The 22489-nt window shown below is 42.8% G+C and overlaps 1 protein-coding gene across 1 annotated transcript in view; it reads left to right on the forward strand.

Annotated features, from left to right (window-relative positions):
* dhrsx (dehydrogenase/reductase (SDR family) X-linked) overlaps positions 1-22489 on the forward strand; it is a 259767-nt gene that overhangs the window by 154845 nt on the left and 82433 nt on the right. The window contains exon 4 of the mRNA XM_068033176.1: positions 19060-19161. Coding sequence (XP_067889277.1) covers positions 19060-19161 — 102 coding nt within the window. The remainder of the gene's footprint in view (positions 1-19059; positions 19162-22489) is intronic.

Consider the following 22489-nt stretch of genomic DNA (forward strand, 5'->3'; position numbering starts at 1 on the left):
ACAGCAAGTTATATCAGGAAAATAGTGGTTAGTGTGTTGGGACAAATGCATCATTTGGGATTAGGTCCATGTGTGTTTCGTAAATCACCACTATTTTAAGTAGAAACAAACTGCGAGAAAAATAATTGAAGTTAAGTAATAAAAACAAGAAAAGATGGAACCACTCAGCAGGTCTGGCAACATCTGTGGAAAGAGAAGCAGAGTTAACGTTTCGGGTCAGTGACCCTTCTTCGGAACGTTAACTCTGCTTCTCTTTCCACAGATGCTGCCAGACCTGCTGAGTGGTTCCAGCATTTCTTGTTTTTATTTCAGATTTCCAGCATCCACAGTATTTTGTTTTTATATTAATCAAAGTTAAGTATTGTCCATGATATCACGCTAAGATAGTTCAACCTTAAAACCTTTAACTGAGAAAATTTTGTACCAACAGAAACATCTCTTCTATGAGATCTTCAGAAAGAAAATCTTAGGCCTTGCTACCAAACTCTGTACCTATTTAGTCATCCAACATTTGCCAACAGTACACACCCTCAGACAGATAATTTCCTGAATCCCTCCTTCCCTCAAATGCTTCAAATCCTGCACCATAACATCTGAGAGTGGGATCTATTTTTTTAAATTCTTTCATAGGATGTGGGCATCGCTGGCTAGGCCAGCATTTATTGCCCATCCTTAATTGCCCTCAAGAAGGTGGTGGTGAGCTGCCTTCTTCAAGCACTGCAGTCCATGTCGGGTAGGTACAAAGAACAAAGAAAATTACAGCACAGGAACAGGCCCTTTGGCCCTCCAAGCCTGCGCCGATCCAGATCCTCTATCTAAACCTGTCGCCTATTTTCTAAGGGTCTGTATCTCATTGCTTCCTGCCCATTCATGTATCTGTCTAGATACATCTTAAAAGACCCTATCGTGCCCACGTCTACCACCTCCGCTGGCAACGCGTTCCAGGCACCCACCACCCTCTGCGTAAAGAACTTTCCACGCATATCCCCCCTAAACTTTTCCCCTCTCACTTTGAACTCATGACCCCTAGTAATTGAATCCCCCACCCTGGGGAAAAAGCTTCTTGCTATCCACCCTGTCTATACCCCTCATGATTTTGTACACCTCAATCAGGTCCCCCCTCAACCTCCGTCTTTCTAATGAAAATAATCCTAATCTACTCAACCTCTCTTCATAGCTAGCGCCCTCCATACCAGGCAACATCCTGGTGAACCTCCTCTGCACCCTCTCCAAAGCATCTACATCCTTTTGGTAATGTGGCGACCAGAACTTCACGCAGTATTCCAAATGTGGCCGAACCAAAGTCTTATACAACTGTAACATGACCTGCCAACTCTTGTACTCAATACCCCGTCCGATGAAGGAAAGCATGCCGTATGCCTTCTTGACCAATCTATTGACTTGCGTTGCCACCTTCAGGGAACAATGGACCTGAACACCCAAATCTCTCTGTACATCAATTTTCCCCAGGACTTTTCCATTTATTGTATAGTTCACTCTTGAATTGGATCTTCCAAAATGCATCACCTCGCATTTGCCCGGATTGAACTCCATCTGCCATTTCTCTGCCCAACTCTCCAATCTATCTATATTCTGCTGTATTCTCTGACAGTCCCCTTCACTATCTGCTACTCCACCAATCTTAGTGTCGTCTGCAAACTTGCTAATCAGACTACCTATACTTTCCTCCAAATCATTTATGTATATCACAAACAACAGTGGTCCCAGCACGGATCCCTGTGGAACACCACTGGTCACACGTCTCCATTTCGAGAAACTCCCTTCCACTGCAACTCTCTGTCTCCTGTTGCCCAGCCAGTTCTTTATCCATCTAGCTAGTACACCCTGGACCCCATGCGACTTCACTTTCTCCATCAACCTACCATGGGGAACCTTATCAAACGCCTTACTGAAGTCCATGTATATGACATCTACAGCCCTTCCCTCATCAATCAACTTTGTCACTTCCTCAAAGAATTCTATTAAGTTGGTAAGACATGACCTTCCCTGCACAAAACCATGTTGCCTATCACTGATAAGCCCATTTTCATCCAAATGGGAATAGATCCTATCCCTCAGTATCTTCTCCAGCAGCTTCCCTACCACTGATGTCAGGCTCACCGGTCTATAATTACCTGGATTTTCCCTGCTACCCTTCTTAAACAAGGGGACAACATTAGCAATTCTCCAGTCCTCCGGGACCTCACCCGTGTTTAAGGATGCTGCAAAGATATCTGTTAAGGCCCCAGCTATTTCCTCTCTCGCTTCCCTCAGTAACCTGGGATGGATCCCATCCGGACCTGGGGACTTGTCCACCTTCATGCCTTTCAGAATACCCAACACTTCCTCCCTCCTTATGCCGACTTGACCTGGACTAATCAAACATCTGTCCCTAACCTCAACATCCGTCATGTCCCTCTCCTCGGTGAATACCGATGCAAAGTACTCATTTAGAATTTCACCCATTTTCTCTGACTCCATGCATAACTTTCCTCCTTTGTCCTTGAGTGGGCCAATCCTTTCTCCAGTTACCCTCTTGCTTATATATGAATAAAAGGCTTTGGGATTTTCCTTAACCCTGTTTGCTAAAGATATTTCATGACCCCTTTTCGCCCTCTTAATTCCTCGTTTCAGATTGGTCCTACATTCCCGATATTCTTCCAAAGCTTCGTCTTTCTTCAGCCACCTAGACCTTATGTATGCTTCCTTTTTCCTCTTAGCTAGTCTCACAATTTCACCTGTCATCCATGGTTCCCTAATCTTGCCATTTCTATCCCTCATTTTCACAGGAACATGTCTCTCCTGAACGCTAATCAACCTCTCTTTAAAAGCCTCCCACATATCACATGTGGATTTACCTTCAAACAGCTGCTCCCAATCTACATTCCCCAGCTCCTGCTGAATTTTGGTATCGTTGGCCTTCCCCCAATTTAGCACTCTTCCTTTAGGACCACTCTCGTCTTTGTCCATGAGTATTCTAAAACTTACGGAATTGTGATCACTATTCCCAAAGTAGTCCCCTACTGAAATTTCAACCACCTGGCCGGGCTCATTCCCCAACACCAGGTCCAGTATGGCCCCTTCCCGAGTTGGACTATTTACATACTGCTCTAGAAAACCCTTCTGGATGCTCCTTACAAATTCTGCTCCATCTAGACCTCTAACACTAAGTGAATCCCAGTCAATGTTGGGAAAATTAAAATCTCCTATCACCACCACCCTGTTGCTCCTACATCTTTCCATAATCTGTTTACATATTTGTACCTCTATCTCACGCTCGCTGTTGGGTGGCCTGTAGTACAGCCCCAACATTGTTACCGCACCCTTCCTATTTCTGAGTTCTGCCCATATTGCCTCATTGCTCGAGTCCTCCATAGTGCCCTCCTTCAGCACAGCTGTGATATCCTCTTTGACCAGTAATGCAACTCCTCCACCCCTTTTACCTCCCTCTCTATCCCGCCTGAAGCATCGATATCCTGGGATATTTAGTTGCCAATCGTGCCCTTCCTTCAACCAAGTCTCAGGAATAGCAATAACATCATACTCCCAGGTACTAATCCAAGCCCTAAGTTCATCTGCCTTACCTACTACACCTCTTGCATTAAAACAAATGCACCTCAGACCGCCAGTCCCTTTGCGTTCATCATCTGCTCCCTGCCTACTCTTCCCCTTAGTCACGCTGACTTCATTATCTACTTCCTTACAGGCTTTAGTTACTACCTCCTTACTGTCCACTGACCTCTTCATTTGGTTCCCATCCCCCTGCCACATTAGTTTAAACCCTCCCCAACAGCGTTAGCAAAAGCACCCCCAAGGACATTGGTTCCAGTCCGGCCCAGGCGTAGACCGTCCAATTTGTAATAGTCCCACCTACCCCAGAACCGGTCCCAATGTCCCAAAAATCTTGAACCCCTCCCTCCTGCACCATCTCTCAAGCCACGCATTCATCCTGAGTATTTTTTCATTTCTACTCTGACTAGCACGTGGCACTGGTAGCAATCCTGAGATTACTACCTCTGAGGTCCTACTTTTTAACTTGGCTCCTAAGTCTCTAAATTCTGCTTGTAGGAGCGCATCCCGTTTTTTACCTATATCATTGGTGCCTATGTGCACAACGACAACTGGCTGTTCACCCTCCCCCTTCAGAATGTTCTGCAGCCGATCTGAGACATCCCTGACCCGTGCACCTGGGAGGCAACATACCATTCGGGAGTCTCGTTTTCGACCACAGAACCGCCTATCTACTCCCCTTACAATCGAATCCCCTATGACTATAGCCCTTCCACTCTTTTTCCCGCCCTTCCGAACAGCAGAGCCAGCCACGGTACCATGAACCTGGCTACTGCTGCCTTCCCCTGGTGAGCCATCTCCTCCAACAGTATCCAAAATGGTATACCTGTTTTGGAGGGAGATGACCGCAGGGGACACCTGCGCTGCCTTCCTGCTCTTTCTCTGCCTTTTGGTCACCCATTTCCTTTCTCCCTCAGCAATCCTAATCTGCGGTGTGACCAATTCACTAAACGTGCTATCCACGACCTCCTCAGCATCGCGGATGCTCCAAGGTGAGTCCATCCGCAGCTCCAGAGCCCTCATGCGGTCTAACAAGAGCTGCAGCTGGACACACTTCCAGCACGTGAAGGAGTCAGGGACATCAGCCGTGTCATTGAGCTTCCACATTGAGCAAGAGGAGCATAACACGGGTCTGAGATCTCCTGCCATTTTTAATCTTAAGCTTAACTTAGTCTTAACTTAGATAAATGAAAAAGGAACGAAAAGTTTTTACCAATCACACGGAAAAAAAAAGAGAAATAGAAAAAGCCTTACCTTATCTACACACCACCGAGTCCTTTTTTTTTGGTTAGAGGAGGAGGGCGGGTGGGAGACACTACAGGTGTAGTGCAAAACGAAACCAGCTGCCACCTCGCTCTCCCTGTCGCCGCTGTACACCCACAGTGCTGTTAGGAAGGGAGTTCCAGGATTTTGACCCAGCAACAGTGAAGGAGCGGCGATATAGTTCCAAGTCAGGTTGGTGTGTGACTTGGAGGGGAACTTTCAGGTGGTGGTGTTCCCATGTGTCTGCTGCCCTTGTTCTTCAGGTAGCAAAGGTCATGAGTTTGGAAGGTTCTGTTGAAGGAACCTTACGTGTTGCTGCAGTGCATCTTGTAGATGCTCTACACTATTGCCACTGTGCGCCTGTGGTGGAGAAAGTGAATGTTTAAGGTGGTGGATGGGCTGCTGGTTAAATGAGTGGTTTGTCTTAGATAATGTTGAGCTTCTTGATCAATGCTAAGTTTTCAGATATTTGATTGGTGTTACGAATAGCTTTGTCCTAAGCAGACGTGTCTACTGTCACTTAAAAATATTAATTTTTTGTAAGCTAGAGATGTCTATCTGAAACCTCCAAAACTGCATTAAATTTGCCCTTAAAAGATTTGATAATTTGATTAGCTTTTGCTCAAAGATTTCTAGCAACTTCCAAGCTTGCATATGTGTCAGCTGTGGCTCATTGGTAGCACTGTCACTTTTAAGAGAGAAGGTTGTGTGTTCAAGTCCCACTCCAGAGACTTGACCAAACAATCTTGGCTTTTTTAAATTATTTTTTGGGATGAGAGTATCGGTGGCAAGGGCAGTATTTGTTGCCCTTTCTTAATTGCCCTGGAGAAGGTGGTGGTGAGCTGCCTTCTTGAACCGCTGCAGTCCATCTGGTGTAGGTTTACCCACAGTGCTGTTAGGGAGGGAGTTCCAGATTTTTGACCCAGCGATAGTGAAGGAATGGCAATATAGTTTGAAGTCAGGATGGTGTGTGGTTAGAGGGGAACTTGCAGATGGTGGTGTTCCCATGTGCCTGCCTTGTCCTCGGTGGAAGAGGTTGCAGGTTTGGAAGGCGCTATCGCAGGAGGCTTGGTGAGCTGCTGCAGTGCATCTTGTGTACACAATGCTGCCACTGTGCATCAGTGGTGGAGGGAGTGAATGTTTAAGGTGGTAGATACAGTGCCGATCAAGTGGGTTGCTTTTTCCTGGAATGGGTTGAGCTTCTTGAGTGTTTTTGGAGCTGTACCCATCCAGGCAAGTGGAGAATATTCTATGACGCTCCTAACTTATGCCTTGTGGATGGTGGACAAGCATTGGGGAGTCAGGAAGTGGTTTAGTTGCCACAGAATTCCCAGCCTCTGACCTGCTTTTGTAGCCACAGTATTTATGTGGCTGGTCCAGTTAAGTTTCTGGTCAATGGTAACCCCTAGGATGTTGATAGTGGGGAATTCAGCGATGGTGATGCTGTTGAATGTCAAGGGAAATAGATGGATTCTTTCTTGTTGGAGATGATCATTGCCTGGCACTTGTGTGGCGCGAATTTTCCTTGCCACTTATCAGCCCAAGCCTGAATGTTGCCCAGGTCTTGCTGCATTTCTACACGGACTGCTTCAGTATCAGAGGAGTTGTGAATGGCACTGAATATCATACAATCATCATCGAACATTCCCACTTCTTACCTTATGATGGAGGGAAGGTCATTGATGAAGAAGGTGAAGATGGTTGGGCCTTGGACAGAACCCTGAAGAACTCCTGCAGAAATGTCCTGGGATTGAGATGATTGGCCTCCAACAACCACAACCATTTTCCTTTGTGCTAGGTACGACTTCAACCATTGGAAAGTTTTCCCCCTGACATCAATTTGACTAGGGCTCCTTGATGCCACACTCTGTCTAATACTGCCATTGTAGCAAGGGCAGTGATTTTCACCTCACCTCGTGAATTTAGCTTTTTTGTCCATGTTTAGACCAAGGTTGTAATGAGGTCAGGAGTTGAGTGGCCCCATTAGAACCCAAACTGAGCATCAGCGAGCAGGTTGTTGCTATTTAAGTGGCAGTTGATAGCGCACTGTTGATGACAGCTTCCATCATTTGCTGATGATCGAGAGTAGACTGATGAGGCGATAATTGACCAGATTGGATTTGTCCTGCTTTTTGTTGACAGGACATACCTGGGCAATTTTCCACATTGTTAGGTAGATGTCAGTGTTGTAGCTGTACTGAAACAGCTTGGCTCGGGGCACAGCTAGTTCTGCAGCACAAGTCTTTGGTACTACAGCCAGAATGTGGACAGGCCCCATAGCCTTTGCAGTATCCAGTGCCTTCAGCCGTTTCTTGATATCACGTGGGTGGTAAAGGTCACAGGTTTGGAAGGTGTTGTTGAAGGAGACTTGATGAGTTGATGTAGTGCATCTTCTACATGGCACTCGCTGCTGCCACTGTGCACTGGTGGTGGAGGCAGTGATTGTTTAAGGTGGTGAATGGGGTGCCAATCAAGCAGGCTGCTTTGTCCTAGCTGGTGTCGAGCTTCTTGAGTGCTGTTGGTGCTGCAATCATCCAGGCTAGTGCAGTACTGAGGGCATGTTGCAGTGTCAGAGGTGCTCTCTTTTGGATGAGACGCTAAACCGAAGCCCCATCTGACCTCTCAGGCGGACAAAGATCTCTTCGGGAATCTTTCCGGTGCCTGGCCAATATTTATTCCTCAGACAACATTTTAAAATAAAACAGGTTATCTGCGTATTTGTCTCATTACATTTTGTGGGAGTTTGTTGTGTGCAAATTGGTTGCTGCATTTCCTACAATAGTGACTACACTTCAAAAGTACTTCATTGACTGTGAAGAGATTTGGGATGTCCTGTGGTTCTGAAAGGTGGTTTATGGGTCATATGGCACATAAAGACCGGCTTGGACCTTTCCGGTCGAATGACCTGCTTCCATGCTGTAAATGCTATGTACATGCAAGTCTTTCCTTCTTTATAACTAGGAGAAATTTTCTGTTGTGTGTTTCACTTACAATGCCTCAAAGTTGTGTGTTCCCTTTAGCGGTAAGCTAATAGGACAAAATAAGCCTTATCAGAAACAGGCATTAACAAAAACTAGTTTCAATTTACTAATTTTAACCCAGATGAAATTTCATATATATAAAGATGCAGGGCAAATTTACAGTCTTCAATGACTGGAAGATTGTGAGCACTGCGAATTGGCATCACTTACCCCAACACCCAGTTCTCCCCAAATAATCCTCATCTTGAGCAACTCAAGGACTCAGCTACGTTTTAGTTAGTTAATGCAAAATGAAACCCCGACTTCGATAAAAGTTCTTGTGAATCATCAAGCATGTAGATAATGGAACAGTAGATAATCAATGCTATTGAATCCGTTAAGCTGTCAGAAATAACATTTATTCTTCTGAAATAGGAATATTTATATCAAATAGCCCATTTAACAATCTAGAAGAGAACCATCCTGTAGTCAGTCAGGTGGCTATCAGCATTCAGTTAAGAATTGTGTGCTTTAGACATAAGATACACTTTGTTATTAATGCAAAGTCACGTTTTACACTGTAAATTAATCGGCAGCCATTGCTTCAATACCCATCCATGAAAATCCGCAATTAAACCCATAATTAAAGGATGGAATAGACTAAATTAAGCCAGCAGTAATTTTGGCATCATGTTTTTGATTGCTAAATATGTGCAATTAAAGTACATTTTGCAATGGGTCTAACTAGCTCTCCTTTATAGGAGAAAAAGCTTAATCACAAATCTGTCCAACATCTCCGGATTAAATAGCGTTGCACTGTTATCCTGGAGATAAAAGAATGTCCATTTTATACGCCCTTATGCTATTATTTGTAGAGCTGCTGTAATTGGATGACTGTAGTATGATGACAGAGGAGTTTTGGAATGAGAATAACAACTACAATTATTAGATATAAAAACAAGAAATGCTGGAAATACTCAGCAGGTCTGGCAGCATCTGTGGAGAGAGAAGCCCTTCCCATGGCACCTTCCCCTGCAATCGCAGGGTGGTGTAATACCTGCCCGTTTACCTCCTCTCTCCTCACTATCCCAGTCCCCAAACACTACTTTCAGGTGAAGCAGCGATTTACTTGTACTTCTTTCAATGTAGTATACTGTATTTGCTGTTCACAATGTGGTCTCCTCTACATTGGGGAGACCAAAAGCAGACTGGGTGACCGCTTTGCGGAACACCTCCGCTCAGTCCGAAAACATGACCCCGAGCTTCCGGTTGCTTACCATTTCAACACTCCCCCCTGCTCTCATGCTCACATCTCTGTTCTGGGATTGCTGCAGTGTTCCAGTGAACATCAACGCAAGCTCGAGGAACAGCATCTCATTTACCGATTAGGCACACTACAGCCTACCAGACTGAACATTGAATTCAATAATTTCAGAACATGACTGGCCCCCCATTTTACTTTTATTTTTAGTTATTTTTTCTTTTTACTTTATTTCTTTTTTTTTTGTTTATTTTATTTCATCTTAGTTTGTTCAGTTTGCTTACCCACTGTTTTTTTTCATGTTTGTACATGCGGCTGTTCAATTTTCAGTCCGTTAACACCCTATCTGTACTAATGCTTTGTCTTTCAACACATCATTAACATGCAATCTTGCCTTTGCTCCATGACCTTCTGGTCAGGTATTCTGCGACCTTGTCCTATCTACACCTTCTTTGTTATCTCTTGCCCCACCCCCGCTTTACTTGCTTAAAACCTTTCAGGTTTCTAATATTTGCCAGTTCTGAAGAAGGGCCACTGACCTGAAACGTTAACCCAGCTTCTCTCGCCACAGATGCTGCCAGACCTGCTGAGTATTTCCAGTATTTCTTGTTTTTATTTCAGATTTCCAGCATCCGCAGTATTTTGCTTTTATTATACAATTATTAGATGGTATGCTTGAAGAGGGTATAGTAGATATTACATTAATAGGAGTTGAGCTCTGTCAGTGGTTTATTGGGTAAATTCACTGTCTGGCGTAGCACTAAACAGTATAGACGGGAAGGTTCCAGGTTTTGATTCCCAGCCTTTGTGTAGGGCAGATTTCAGTTGAGACCTGTGTGCTGGTCTCAGAGCTGATCAAGAACTGAAAAATCAACTGGAGTTCCCATTCTTTATTGCTATCTCAACCTGCTTCTCTGGAAAGTGCATGTATGAAGATATTGAGTGAGAGCAGAGACCTGCCAGCAGTGATGACACCTGAGTCTAACAGCCCAGTGATAATATCTATCTAGGTTCACACATGAACTCTGCACCAGCTAGAACAGCTGCAACTTGCATTTATAAAGTGCCTTTAACATAGTAAAACTTCCCAAATCATTGCAGTCAGGACAGCAGGAAAAAGGGTGAAAACTTTAAAAACAAGTAGTTGTTTTTCGTCCATGTATTGTTATGAGTTTCTTTTTATTTTATTCATTCTGTTTTGCTTAATGGGCCACTTCAGGGGGCAGTTAAGATCACCTCATTGGTGTGGGACTGGAGTCACAGGGTAAGGAGGGCAGGTTTCTTTGCCCTGAAGGACATTAGTGAACCAGTTGAGTTTTTATGACAACTCAATATTGATTTACTGATGGCAGCTTTTTATTTGTTGTGAGTGAGACTAACGTGGACTCACAGTAAGCAGCCGTTATTGAACTAACTTTATTTACACCGCCTCAGCAGTATAACAAAATGCTCAGCTATTAGGATATACTACACTCCCTCCCCACTTAAAAAATTCACCTTGTACATTAAAATGAAAAATGGTACATGTACATAATTTCCTAGAATACAATAACAATATATGAAATTTAATAGGTTGTGTTGTATGCTTATTACTGTAATCACAACTAAAACATGTATGAGCAATATTTCCAGAGTAATTTACATGTAAAAAATGATTTTCCTTAATACCAGTAAGTCTTTACCAAAAAATATAATTAATTGACAAGAAGTAATGAAAAGAACAACTTATTTCTTCTTCCTTCCTACATACTTTCAATTAACCTATCTGGCTTCTTTCTCTTTGTGTCTGGGTATGTTCTTCCATTTTCATTAGCTTGACTCTGCTCTCTCAACATCTCAGAATGTGTCGACCCTGAACTTTGACTACCAACTCCACTTAATGTTTGGGACTGTGAAATTAATTGATTAGTCTTAGTCAAAGACCCTGGCCTAAATTTGATGGTGGTGGTGGGGGGAACCTGTCCACCAGCCGCAAAGTCGGTGGCGAGCCTGCCTCCGCATGCCTGGGAATCCTGATCGGATTTTACACTCCACAGGCCCTTAATTAGTCTTGGGCGGGAATTCCACCTTATTGAGGCGGGAAGTCCCATTCAGCAGCTGTTAGATCCAGCAGCGCCACCGGAAGCGGCCACTGCTGGGACTACACCCAGCTGCAGGAGAAAGATGTCGGATGGCCCTGAAAACAAAGTAAGTTTTTAGGGCCTCACCGGGGACAATTGGTTGGTCCCCAGCGAGGCAAGGGGTGTGGTTAGGGAGGTGAGGGGCGTGTTGTGCGTTGGGGCAGTTGAAGCTTGGGGGTGGTCGTCCGTGGGGCACAGGGCAACATTTGTGCTTTTTAGCTTTGATGCCATACTCTTGAAGTCGATCTAGGACTTCATTCAACTTTACAATGTGCTATTTCTCTGTCTTACTGCTAATTGAAATGTCATCCAAGAAACAGCACATTCCTTCCATCCCACTTAGTACCTGATCCATGACGTTCTGGAACACTGGCAGCAGTAGACACCCCAAATGGTAACCATTCGTACTGGTACAACCCTTTATGTGTATGGTAAGCAATTTCTTGCTCTTGTCAGTTAATTCTGATTGCAAATATGCATTTGACAGATCTATCTTACTGAACACATTCCCATTTGCTAAATTAGAAAACAGATTATCATTAGTAGGCAGTGGTTAAGTATCATTTTCAATCACCTTATTTACTGTTTGTTATAATCTTCACAAATCCAAACAGACCTGTCTGCTTTTTGAACTACCACAAGAGTGCAGCCTGTTCAGTGCTCTTCACCTTCATAATTGCCCCAATCTTTCAATCTATTTAACACTTTACTTACTGCTTCTAACTGTGCATAAGGCCTAGCTTTACAAAATGTTGGCTGTGCATTGTCCTTAATCTGATTTTGGCCTTGTGATGCCTAATTTTATCATTTGGTCTTCCTTACTCAAAGACCACTTCCTCGCACTTCCTCAATGTCAGATGTCCTTACTGGCCCCTACTATAAATAACTCGGTCCACTTTAAACCTTAAACAATTCCTTCCCATCCGTGAATTTGTTCCCTCCTACTACTACCAATGGCAAGTAATAGAGTGCATCGTCATATTCCACCCTAATACTAACTTCATCGAACACTGGAATACTGTTACTTGAATAACTAGTCAGTTTCACACCAATTTTGCGTAAGGGAATGTGACTTAGGGACTTCTTGTACTCTCCTTCCAAGATAACAGACACTGCTGCAGCTGTGTCAACAATGAAAGTAAGCTGTGAATCTTCAATTTTTATTTTTACTGTGGGTACTTGAATTATATCTTCAGCCCTTTTACACTCATCTTCCATGTGCTGTTTTTCTTGCTCTCTGACTGAGTACAACTCTTGATCTTCCTGCTCAATAATAATAGCTTCTGTTTCCAAATCTATTAAATGCACATTTGAGGACTTCCAGGCTCCTGCACTAGCTTTAGGTCGACCAAGTTCTCAACCTAGTGCATTGCTGTGACCTGGAGCATTACTGTTTACCCTTGCATGCCATCTTGATATGACCGTCTTTCCCACAGGCATAACACTTTAATTAGCAGTATGACAGAGAAATAGCACATTGTAAAGTCGAATGAAGTCCTAGATCGACTTCAAGAGTATGGCATCAAAGCTAAAAAGAACAAATGTTGCTTCATGAGATCGAGTGTAACATATCTGGGTTACCAAATAGATGGTGAAGGTATCCACCCAACGCAGGAGGAGGTCGAGGGGATTTTGAAAGCAAAGAGAAAGCAACAGAGAACTTAGAGCATTCATAGGAAATGGTTGCGTATTCTAATTTCATCCCGACTTAGCACGGAGTCTGTGATCCTGGCTGCCGTGGCCTGGTCCCTGCTGAAATCCAGTGGACCTCCCCTGCTGGCGCAGGAAAAAAACTTCTTTGCAAACCGCAGCTATCTCTTCCTGCCATTTCCATGGCTATGACCACATCACAGGGTGCCATCCACATTGGCTTATTGCCTTTACGCAAAAGCTTGACCACGGTTTTACTGTTGTTTGGACCTCCAACGAACATGTCTATTGTTGACTTCTAAGAACGCATCATACCCACAGTGATGAGGGAGTTTCTTTAATTGGAGAAAATAATCTGCAATAGACTCATTTGGCAACTGCTTCCTTTCACGGAGCGCAACTCGCAGTGCAATTTCATTCTTAGTTGTGCCATAATATAAGTCCAGAATCTCATTAATTTAAAATAGTTCATAGTACTGGTGTCTCAAGGGCAACATTGGTTAGACACAACCCCATCATGATGAGGAAAACATTTACATTATCCTCATCTTCTAGTTTATTTGATTTCAGCCAAGTGTGTAACCTTCGTTCATAATTACACCAGTCCTCTTTGTTCGGGTTGAATTCCCCCATTGTTGCAAAATATGTCTTCAGTGCCATTTTTTAAATTACGTAACTGAATGCGATGTGCAGACACACAGAGCAATCTTTCAAATCGCCCCAAACTTCCTCAGAATCAACTTTGGGAGTTCCAAAAAAGTGTGTCATTATGTTCTTCAGGCCATAATTTCTCAAAAGAAATGTAAAAAAAAAATCAATCTCATCTCACTGAGTGAGACTAACATGTGAACTCACAGCAAGCAGCCATTATTTACACCTCCCAAACAGAGAGGGCAGTATAACAAAATGCTCAGCTATTTCAATATACTACATTATTTGTAGACTTAAAAAAAAATTTAAATAGTAGAATTTGAATTTATATTGTCTGGATTACTAGCCTGGTAACATGACCATACCTGGCACAACTTCTGCAAAAACAAAATATGGCAGATCCTGGAAATCTGAAATAAAAACAGAAAATGCTTTAAATGCTCAGCAGGTCAGGCAGCCTCTATGGAGAGAGAAGCAGAATTAACATTTCAGCTCGGTGACCTTTTATCAGAACTAGAAAATGTTGGAGATGTAACAGGTTTTACCTGATCAAACCCGAGGAGGGAAACCGGAAACAGTGAAGGTGAAAGATGAATGAAAATTCCATAAGAGAAAAGAGCAGAACTTCTTCAAGGTGGACGATCCTGGGTGAGAAGTGGCAATCAATTAAACCCTATTACAAAGCAAAATACAACAGATGCTGGAAATCGGAAATATAAACAAAAAATGCTGGAAAAACTCAGGCCAGACAATATCTGTGGAGTGAAAAACTGAGTTAATGTTAATTGACAAAACTTCTGTTCCCAAATTGTTACAAAGAGCAGCCCTTAAACTCTGAACTGTTTGAAAAAGATTAATCAGGGATATTTCAACAGTAAGATGAGGCTGTATACAAATGCAAGTCTTTCTTTAAAAATCTTATATATAAAGGTCTTACATCTGCCATTTTTCGTCACACTTCAAAATGTGAAAAATGTTGGAAAAAAGAAATGAGGAAGAAAGGCAGATATTTAATATTTCTCTTTGGACCTGGAGCTGGGAATTTATAAATATCTGACAGTCATCAACAGAAAATTAAACAGGCCAGATTGATTACAGTGTGATGGAGTTCACATGTGCAGACTGCTATCTGAACAGTTGACCTGTTGAATGCACTGCTAGGTGCACTGACTTTGGAGTCAAAGCTTGTTTCTTTTTAAGGCAATCATTTATTGGAAAAGGAATCTGAAAGCTTCAGAGTTCTGGAGAAACTAGAACCAGTTAAAACAAACAGTCATAGGATCAGAGGTGTGACCAGAGACATGTGACTGGAGCTCAGGTTTCAGTTTTCCAGATTACGGACTGTAGTTTTGAAGCAAAACAGCAAGCAGTTGTTTAAAATGAAAAGAGCCATGCTGCTGTCATTGAGACCTCTTTTTCTGGGAACTGACCCATGGCCACTACAAGTTGCTTCAGCTGTTTTTGGTTACTTAAAGAGTTACTTAGGGCAACCCTGGTGGAGTTACACCATGCAAAAACGATAGAAGTTCCAGAAGGGTGTGCATTTTTAGTGGAGACGGTATTGGTGCAGTTCAAATTGCAGGGGAACTGCTATCGAATGGAAATCGGCGTTTGCGTCTTGAGAGATGGGATCTGGAGATCTACTTAAAAAGTTCAAAGACATGAAGGACTTCGTTGACGTAACTAGTGCTGAGAGGACTGCCCAAAAGATTCATGAGATTTATCTTTGTTGCATCTGATAATGAACGTGTAATCTCTAAGCTATATATACATATCGACTGCCATTTTACTGCTAGTTCATGTTTAATTTTTTTTGGTTTTGGTTTGAGTGTTAAAGTAAAATTTTTAAAAGTGAAATCTTGTATTCTTTTCTTCTAAATTGCAGACAGTCGATTGATTGGATTCTCTTGGTCTGTGATCTCCCCAGGGATCATAACAACAGTTTCACCTTAGTATCTGAATAATCTATGTGGCTTTTTTAAAATTGGTATAGTGCTCTCGTCAATGTAAAGCAGCTTATCATCTGACTAATTTTGAACAAAACCATGAGAGATTTTCTATTTCTGCTTTTAAAAAGAAATATTTTAGCATTTCTTTTTTTCTTAGCCTCTTTCTACCAGCTGTGAGATGTTACTATGTCTGGTAACGTAAGGAAACTGAATTAACTCCTGTAGGTACTGCCTTCAACCCAGTAGCATTTCATGGTCCTGCCTGTGAACTCAGCATGCTGATTTTGTAGTTGTGTAGCAACTCTGATGATGTCATCTGCAGTGATCATCCAAGTATAATTATTAGGCTGGTTTGATAAGGACATTAAAGGGGTGAACGAAGATTCACTAGATTGATTCCTGGGATGAAAGTGTTGTCCTATGAGGAGATATTGAGTCGAATGGGCCTGTACTCTTGGAGTTTAGAGGAATGAGAGGTGATCCCATTGAAACACAGGATTTTGAGAGGGCTTGACAGGGTAGATGCTGAGATGCTGTCTCCCTGGGCTGGAGAGTTTAGAACTAGGGAGAATAGTCTCATGATAAGGGAATGGCCATTTTAGACTGAGATGAAGAGAAATGTCTTGTGAAATATTTGAATTCTCCACCTCTGTGGATGCTCAGTCGATAAGTATGTTTCAGACTGAGATCGATAGATTTTTGGACTCTAAAGGAATTACAGGATATGGGGATCGGGTGGGAAAGTGAAGTTGCGGTTGTGTTGATTTTTAAAGGAGATGCTTCTTCCATCATTTTCCAGAACAAAAATTAAGATAGGATTAAGAATTAAGCATGAGGCAATAAGCCATTGTGACTGTTACTTCCACAGACCCTGTACAACCTCCCTCATCATGGATTCTGCCCCTTTAAATCCCCTGATGAGACTCCGACATAGTTAAGTTTATTATTGAAATATTGTCAGAAATTTGACTGCCACGTTTTACATCGCAAGATGATACAATCTGCTCTGCACAAGCAAAGCGGTTGAATGCTGTATTCTTGGCTACTGGCTAATGATATCACATACATAGCCGTTTGTATTTGGGTGGAGTCGTGAGGCTAATGCTATTTACCACCCCAATGATCCACTGGTTAAAGTGAGGTGTAATTTGAGGCTGAAGGAAACCTGCAAAACCAAAAAATCACTTTCAAGAAAGGGATCTTGAAGATGATGGATGGTCACTTTTGGGCAATGGGTGATGACACACTGAAGGGTATTGAAGTGTCCTCTACACATATACATTACCTCTGGTGTCAGCTGTGGCTCAGCTGGTAGCACTCTTGCCTCTGAGTCCAAAGGTTGTGCGTTCAAGTCTCACTCCAGGACTTGAGCGCAAAAATCAAGGCTGACACTCCACTGCTGTACTGAGGGACCACTGCACTGTCAGACGTGCTGTCTTTTGGATGAGACATTAAACTGAGACCCCGTCTGCCCTCTCAGGTGGACATAAAACATCCTATGGCACTATTTTGAAGGCCTGGCTGAGATTTATTCCTCAATCAATATGATAAAAGATTATCTGGTCATTAGCACATTGCTGTTTGTGGGAACTTGCTGTGTGAAAATTGGCTGCTGTGTTTCCAGCATTACAGCAGTGACTACACTTCAAAAATACTTAATTAGCTGTAAAGTGCTTTAGGACATCCTGAGGTCATGAAAGATGCTATGTAAATGCAAGTTTATTTTTCTTTTCTTCCACTCCCTTCCCTCCAAACTAAATAAAACAGTAAGGAATTACCTTACCCTGCGTTGCATTTTGATTGTCATGCAGAGATTCTCAACAAGAAACTTGCAGAAGGAATAATGGAAGGCCAGATGAGCTGAAGTTTAGCAAGATGAAGTTGAATGGATACATTCAGAGGCCACACAGGGATAGCTATGAGCAGGATGGATTTGTGTAGCTAGCATTAAAAGCCAGACAAAGATAGTCAGAGGGTAACTAAGATGGTTTCGAATGGTTGAGCTAAAGGCAGAATGGTGCAGAAAGAATTGAGGGTAGACTGTTAATATGAAAAATCCTAGTACTGACTCTTTCTACGACTCAAACTTTTCTGCATACTTTTGATCATTTAAACAGTACAGAGCTAACACTTGGGATTTTATTGATGACAAGGCAAGGCTTTGAGTCATTGTACTTCGTGCTGTTAAAAAACTTGAATGCCAGGTGACATTGCGGTTATACCACTGCTATCTGCCTGATGACAAGTACATTGATGTTGCTGCTGGGATTCTGTCACATGGTAAATCAGGGAATGTGACAAACCTGCGTCTTGTATTCTTTGTATTATGACTGTTATTGTGGGCTAGATATGAGTCTTCAGCAGTAATTTTGGGAGAACAGTGGTGGTGGCAGGCTTCAAGCCTTCCAATGCTGACCAACAGCACCCACCCCACCCCACCCACCCTAAATTTTCCTGGGTAAACTAATTTACTTCTTGTTTGGTAGGCTCCTTTTTTAAAAATTCATTCATGGGGTGTGGGTGTCACTGGCTAGGCCACCAGTAATTGCCCGTCCCTAATTGCCCTTGAGAAGGTGGTGGTGAGCCATCTTCTTGAACCGCTGCAGTTCCTGGGGTATAGGTACACTAATAGTGCTGTTTGGAAGGGAGTTCCAGGATTTTGACCAAGCGACAGTGAAGGAACAGTAATATAGTCAGGATGGTGTGTGGCTTGGAGGGGAACTTGCAGGCGGTGGTGTGGGAAGTCACGCAGAGCTAGACCTGCTCTTTTGGGATGGGAGGCCTTGGAGCCCTTGCAGCTGGTAGGTCTCTAGCCCTTGCAGGAGCTGCAGGCTCCGGGCACTTCCAGAAGCTGTAGGCTCTGAGCACTTGCAGCTGCAGTGTGATACCAGCTGCCTCCAGTGCAGCTGAAGAGATAGATTGTTTTTTTATATAGAAAATTAAATTAGCCATTCTTGCTTGGCACAGTAGTTAAAGCTATGGCAGAACACACTGTGTGGGGCCTCCTGTCAGATTTTACTAAGCCTGTTCACTTCTGGAATGCAGTTTCATTCTTACAGCCCAGAGTGCTAAGGCACAAATAACCAGAAAAAGATAATGGGTGGCATTCTTCCTTTGTATTAAATTTTGATCATTAGGCCCATCCAATTAAATAAGGGTGGGCATTTTCACTGGCTTTTCACTTCCTGAGGAAAATCTGCGGAAGGCAAGGAGCCATAGGAATAGCTCCCAGTCAATTTACCAGCTCCTGTCTGCCCTGGTACTGCTCATTAAAAGGTGATAAAGAGGAGGAAAATCTAGCCCTAAGTCTTGAACAGAAATATAAATGTAAGTTGCTTTCATCCCAAGCATCTAGCAGCTGTAGTTATTAAACCATCTCTTTGTGTATGTGTTTTTTTTTCAAATGTTGAATGATGATCAAAAAATTTGCCCCATAATCTCAGCAATAGAAAAGCAATTACTTAACAGTAGGTTTGATGACTTGGCAGCCTAATTTTTGTGAACATCTGCAACACATACAAATCAAATATTGAGAAATTTATACTGTGAGAAATTGCTAGTATCCACTGATGAGATTTGTTAATTGCAGCATTTTAATGATGGTAATGTGTTTGCTTTTTTCTATTCATTCCCAGTGGAGTTTATGTACCTCGAGCTCGCTTCGATGCAGTCCATACGGCAGTTTGTCCAGCAATTCAAAGCAAAGAACCTCTTGCTTCATGTTTTGGTGAATAATGGTGAGTCACAAATTATTTTTGTATAAGACTTTGGGGTGCCCACGAAGAATCTGCATCTTCGTAGATAGAACTATTATTTTAGACTTTGAAGAAGTCTAGATCGTGCACTTGTTATAATATGGGTACTGCAGCAACAGTTGAGCTGCATCATTTACTGTGAGGTAATCACACTGCACAGCTTCAAAACATTTTCAAACTCATGTATTTTTAATATTTAGGCTGCTGGCAGATTCAGGAAAGTGTCTGTCTCCATGGTCTGAATGATTTTATTTAGCTTTAAAATTTCCAGAAACCAAGCTGTTAATCTGTTAATTGTGTATCAGTGGTTTGATTATATGCAGATGAAGGGTGTTAATTGGGGTTTTAGTTGAGCATTTGTAAGCAGACACTCACTGAGACTGATGGAGGATTTGAGTGAGGAACTACATGTTTGTAATCCTTTTATTCTGCACAATAAATGTGAAACTGAGTAAATATAGGCTCCAGCATTATCCTTCCATAACAAGCTTTCTGGAAAGCTCAAACATCAGAACAGATTTAGGACTGTAATTTTAATCTTAAACTTAATGTTGAAAAAGACAACTTCACATAAAATTAAAATGTAATCTCTACTTCGTGTTCCTTTTGTCATCCTGTGTTTTTTTCTCCCTATTTACTCTTTTTCCCTAACCTCTTTCTATCCGATTCCTACCTATTCTATCTGTGTACTCATTTCCACCCTTTGCCTATTTTTGTGATGCGTAGAATGTCTTAATTTCCTTTTTTCTTCTACCACCCTGGTCCCACCGTCCACTTTGCAGATCAGATGAATTTTCCAGCCAATGAAAGCCTACACTGTGAAAGTTCCTAAACACAACAATTTTGTTAAAACCACAAAGCCCCTGCTATCTGACAGCAACCAGGTAAGTAAACTCAGAAGGTTAATTATCCCATTCCAGAGACTTGAGCACATAATCCAGGCTGGCACTTCAGTGCAGCACTGTCGGAAGTGCTGTCTTTTGGATGCGATGTTAAACTGAAGGCCCCATCTTCCCTCTAAGGTGGACATAAAAGATTCCATAGCGCTACTCGAAGAAGAGAAGGGGAGCATCTCCATTGGCCTGGGACATTATTTATCTCTCAACCAACATCACTAAAACCGATTATCTGGTCATTATCTCATTGCTGTTTGTGGGAGCTTGTTGTGCACGAATTGCCTGTGTGTTTCTTAGATTGCAACAGTGACTACACTCCAAAAATGAACCTCAGTGAAAAAGCATTGTGATGCCCTGAGGTCATGAAAGGTGCTATATAAATGCAAGTTCTTTCTTTCTTTATTGATCCTAGCCCACACCAAGCATCAAAGCTGTGATTTACAGTTCTATATGACTTTGGCCAGCTTTTTTTAATTTTAATTCATAAAATGCAAATAAAAACTCAGAACAAATTCCAAAATTAAAAATAAAGGTATTATGAGCCAGGGAGGGGTCATGCAGCTTTAAACTGCAATTTAAGCCATTTCTTGTTTATTTTATATATGTTGGTTTTTTGCTGACTAGAAGTGTGATAATCGGTAACTATTCCTAATGTAGGTTTTCTTTTTTTTTGTTGTTGGAAGAAGGAAAATCTGAAAGGGGTTAAGAGTGAATTAGCAGAGATGAGATAGTGGAGCTGGAAAGCTTGAAAAAAGGTCAAAAATGAGGCAACATAGGAGAGAGAATATAGGTATTTAATGCAGAAAAGTGTGACGTGATTCATTTTGGTGGGAAGAACGAGGAGTGGTAATATAAAATAAAGGATACAATTCTAAAGGGGGTACAGGATTAGAGGGACCTAGGGGTACACGTGCACAAATCTTTGAAGGTTCCACGGCAGTTTGGGAAAGTGCTTAATGGAGCATAACGGATCCTGGGCTTTATAAATAGGGGCATAGAGTACACAAACAAGGAAGTTATGATAAACCTACACAAAATAAAAGTGCAAGATGTAGGGATAACAGCTTGGATGAAGGATTGGTTAGCTAACAGGAAGCAGAGAGTAGGGATAAATGGGACATTTTTGGGTTGGCAAACTGTAACTAGTGGAGTGCCACAGGGATCAGTGCTGAGGCCTCAACTATTTACAGTCTTTATCAATGACTTGGATGAAACGACCAAATGTATGGTTGCTAAGTTTGCTTATGACACAAAGATAGGTAAGAGAGTAAGTTGCGAAGAGGACATAAAGGGGCAAATTTTATGCTGTCTCCTGCGGTGGGTTTGGAGGCAGGGAGCGCATAAAATCGGATGGGATGGTGGCAGGGGCTGTGCGGCTCCCGCCCCCATTCAGCCTCAGCCAAAATTTAATCTGGGCCGGAAAGGCCTGTGAACGGCCTTTCCACCGTGCTGCCAATTGAGGGCCTCTTCCTTCTGCAGCCGCAATTAGCTGTGCGGCGGGCAGCCCTGTCACTGCATGGGAATCACGGCACGGAAAAACTTGCAGCTGCTTCCCGGCTCTGGGGCTGGGTGGGGGTGGGGGGGGGGGGGGGTGTGGTGGTCCTTGTTTAAAAGTACTTAGTGCCTGAAGGAGGAACCCAGCATCGGGAAAGGAGGGGCCTGCTGAGAGCCATCCCTCTACCCTTGCTGTTGACCCCTCTCCCCCGCAACCCTAACCCCACAAGGCCCCTCCCACTCTGACCTTCCTGAGGCCTGCTTTCAGCGATGCTCCTCCACCTCTGGTAGGTGCAGCTACAGCAGCAGCTCTGCAGTGACACTGCCTCTGCCAGCCTCTGATTGGCTGGCAACTCTCCAAGGACGGGACCTCCGGTGACGGGCTCCTTGATCCTGTGGAAGGCCTGTCACTGTCCACTTAAGTGCTTAATTAGCACTAAATTTGGCAGCCCTTCGGGAGATTAGGCATGTGGGGATCTTGTCATTACTTTTTCTGGACGTTGAGACCCCCATCTCCAGGATAAAATTCCCCCGAGGAGTCTGCAAAAGGATATAGATAGATTAAGTGAGTGGGCAGAAATCTGGCAGATGGGTATAATGTGGGAAAATGTGAACTTGTCCACTTTGGCAGGAAGAATAGAAAAGCTGTATACTATTTATATGGAGAGAAATTGCAGAACTCTGTGGTACAGAGGGATCCAGGTGGCCTGGTACATGATTCACAAAACGTTAATATGCAGGTACAGCAAGTGTTTAAGGAAGGCAAATCAAATGTTGTCTTTTATTGCAAGGGGAATGGAATATAAAAGTAGAAAAAATTTGCTAAGGTTTGCACAGAATGTTGGTGAGACCACATTTGGAGTATTGCCTACAGTTTTGGTCTCCTTACTTAAGAAAGGATATAATTGCATTCGAAGCAG

Source organism: Heterodontus francisci, chromosome 6, assembly GCF_036365525.1.
Source record: "Heterodontus francisci isolate sHetFra1 chromosome 6, sHetFra1.hap1, whole genome shotgun sequence".
Lineage (NCBI taxonomy): Eukaryota > Metazoa > Chordata > Chondrichthyes > Heterodontiformes > Heterodontidae > Heterodontus > Heterodontus francisci.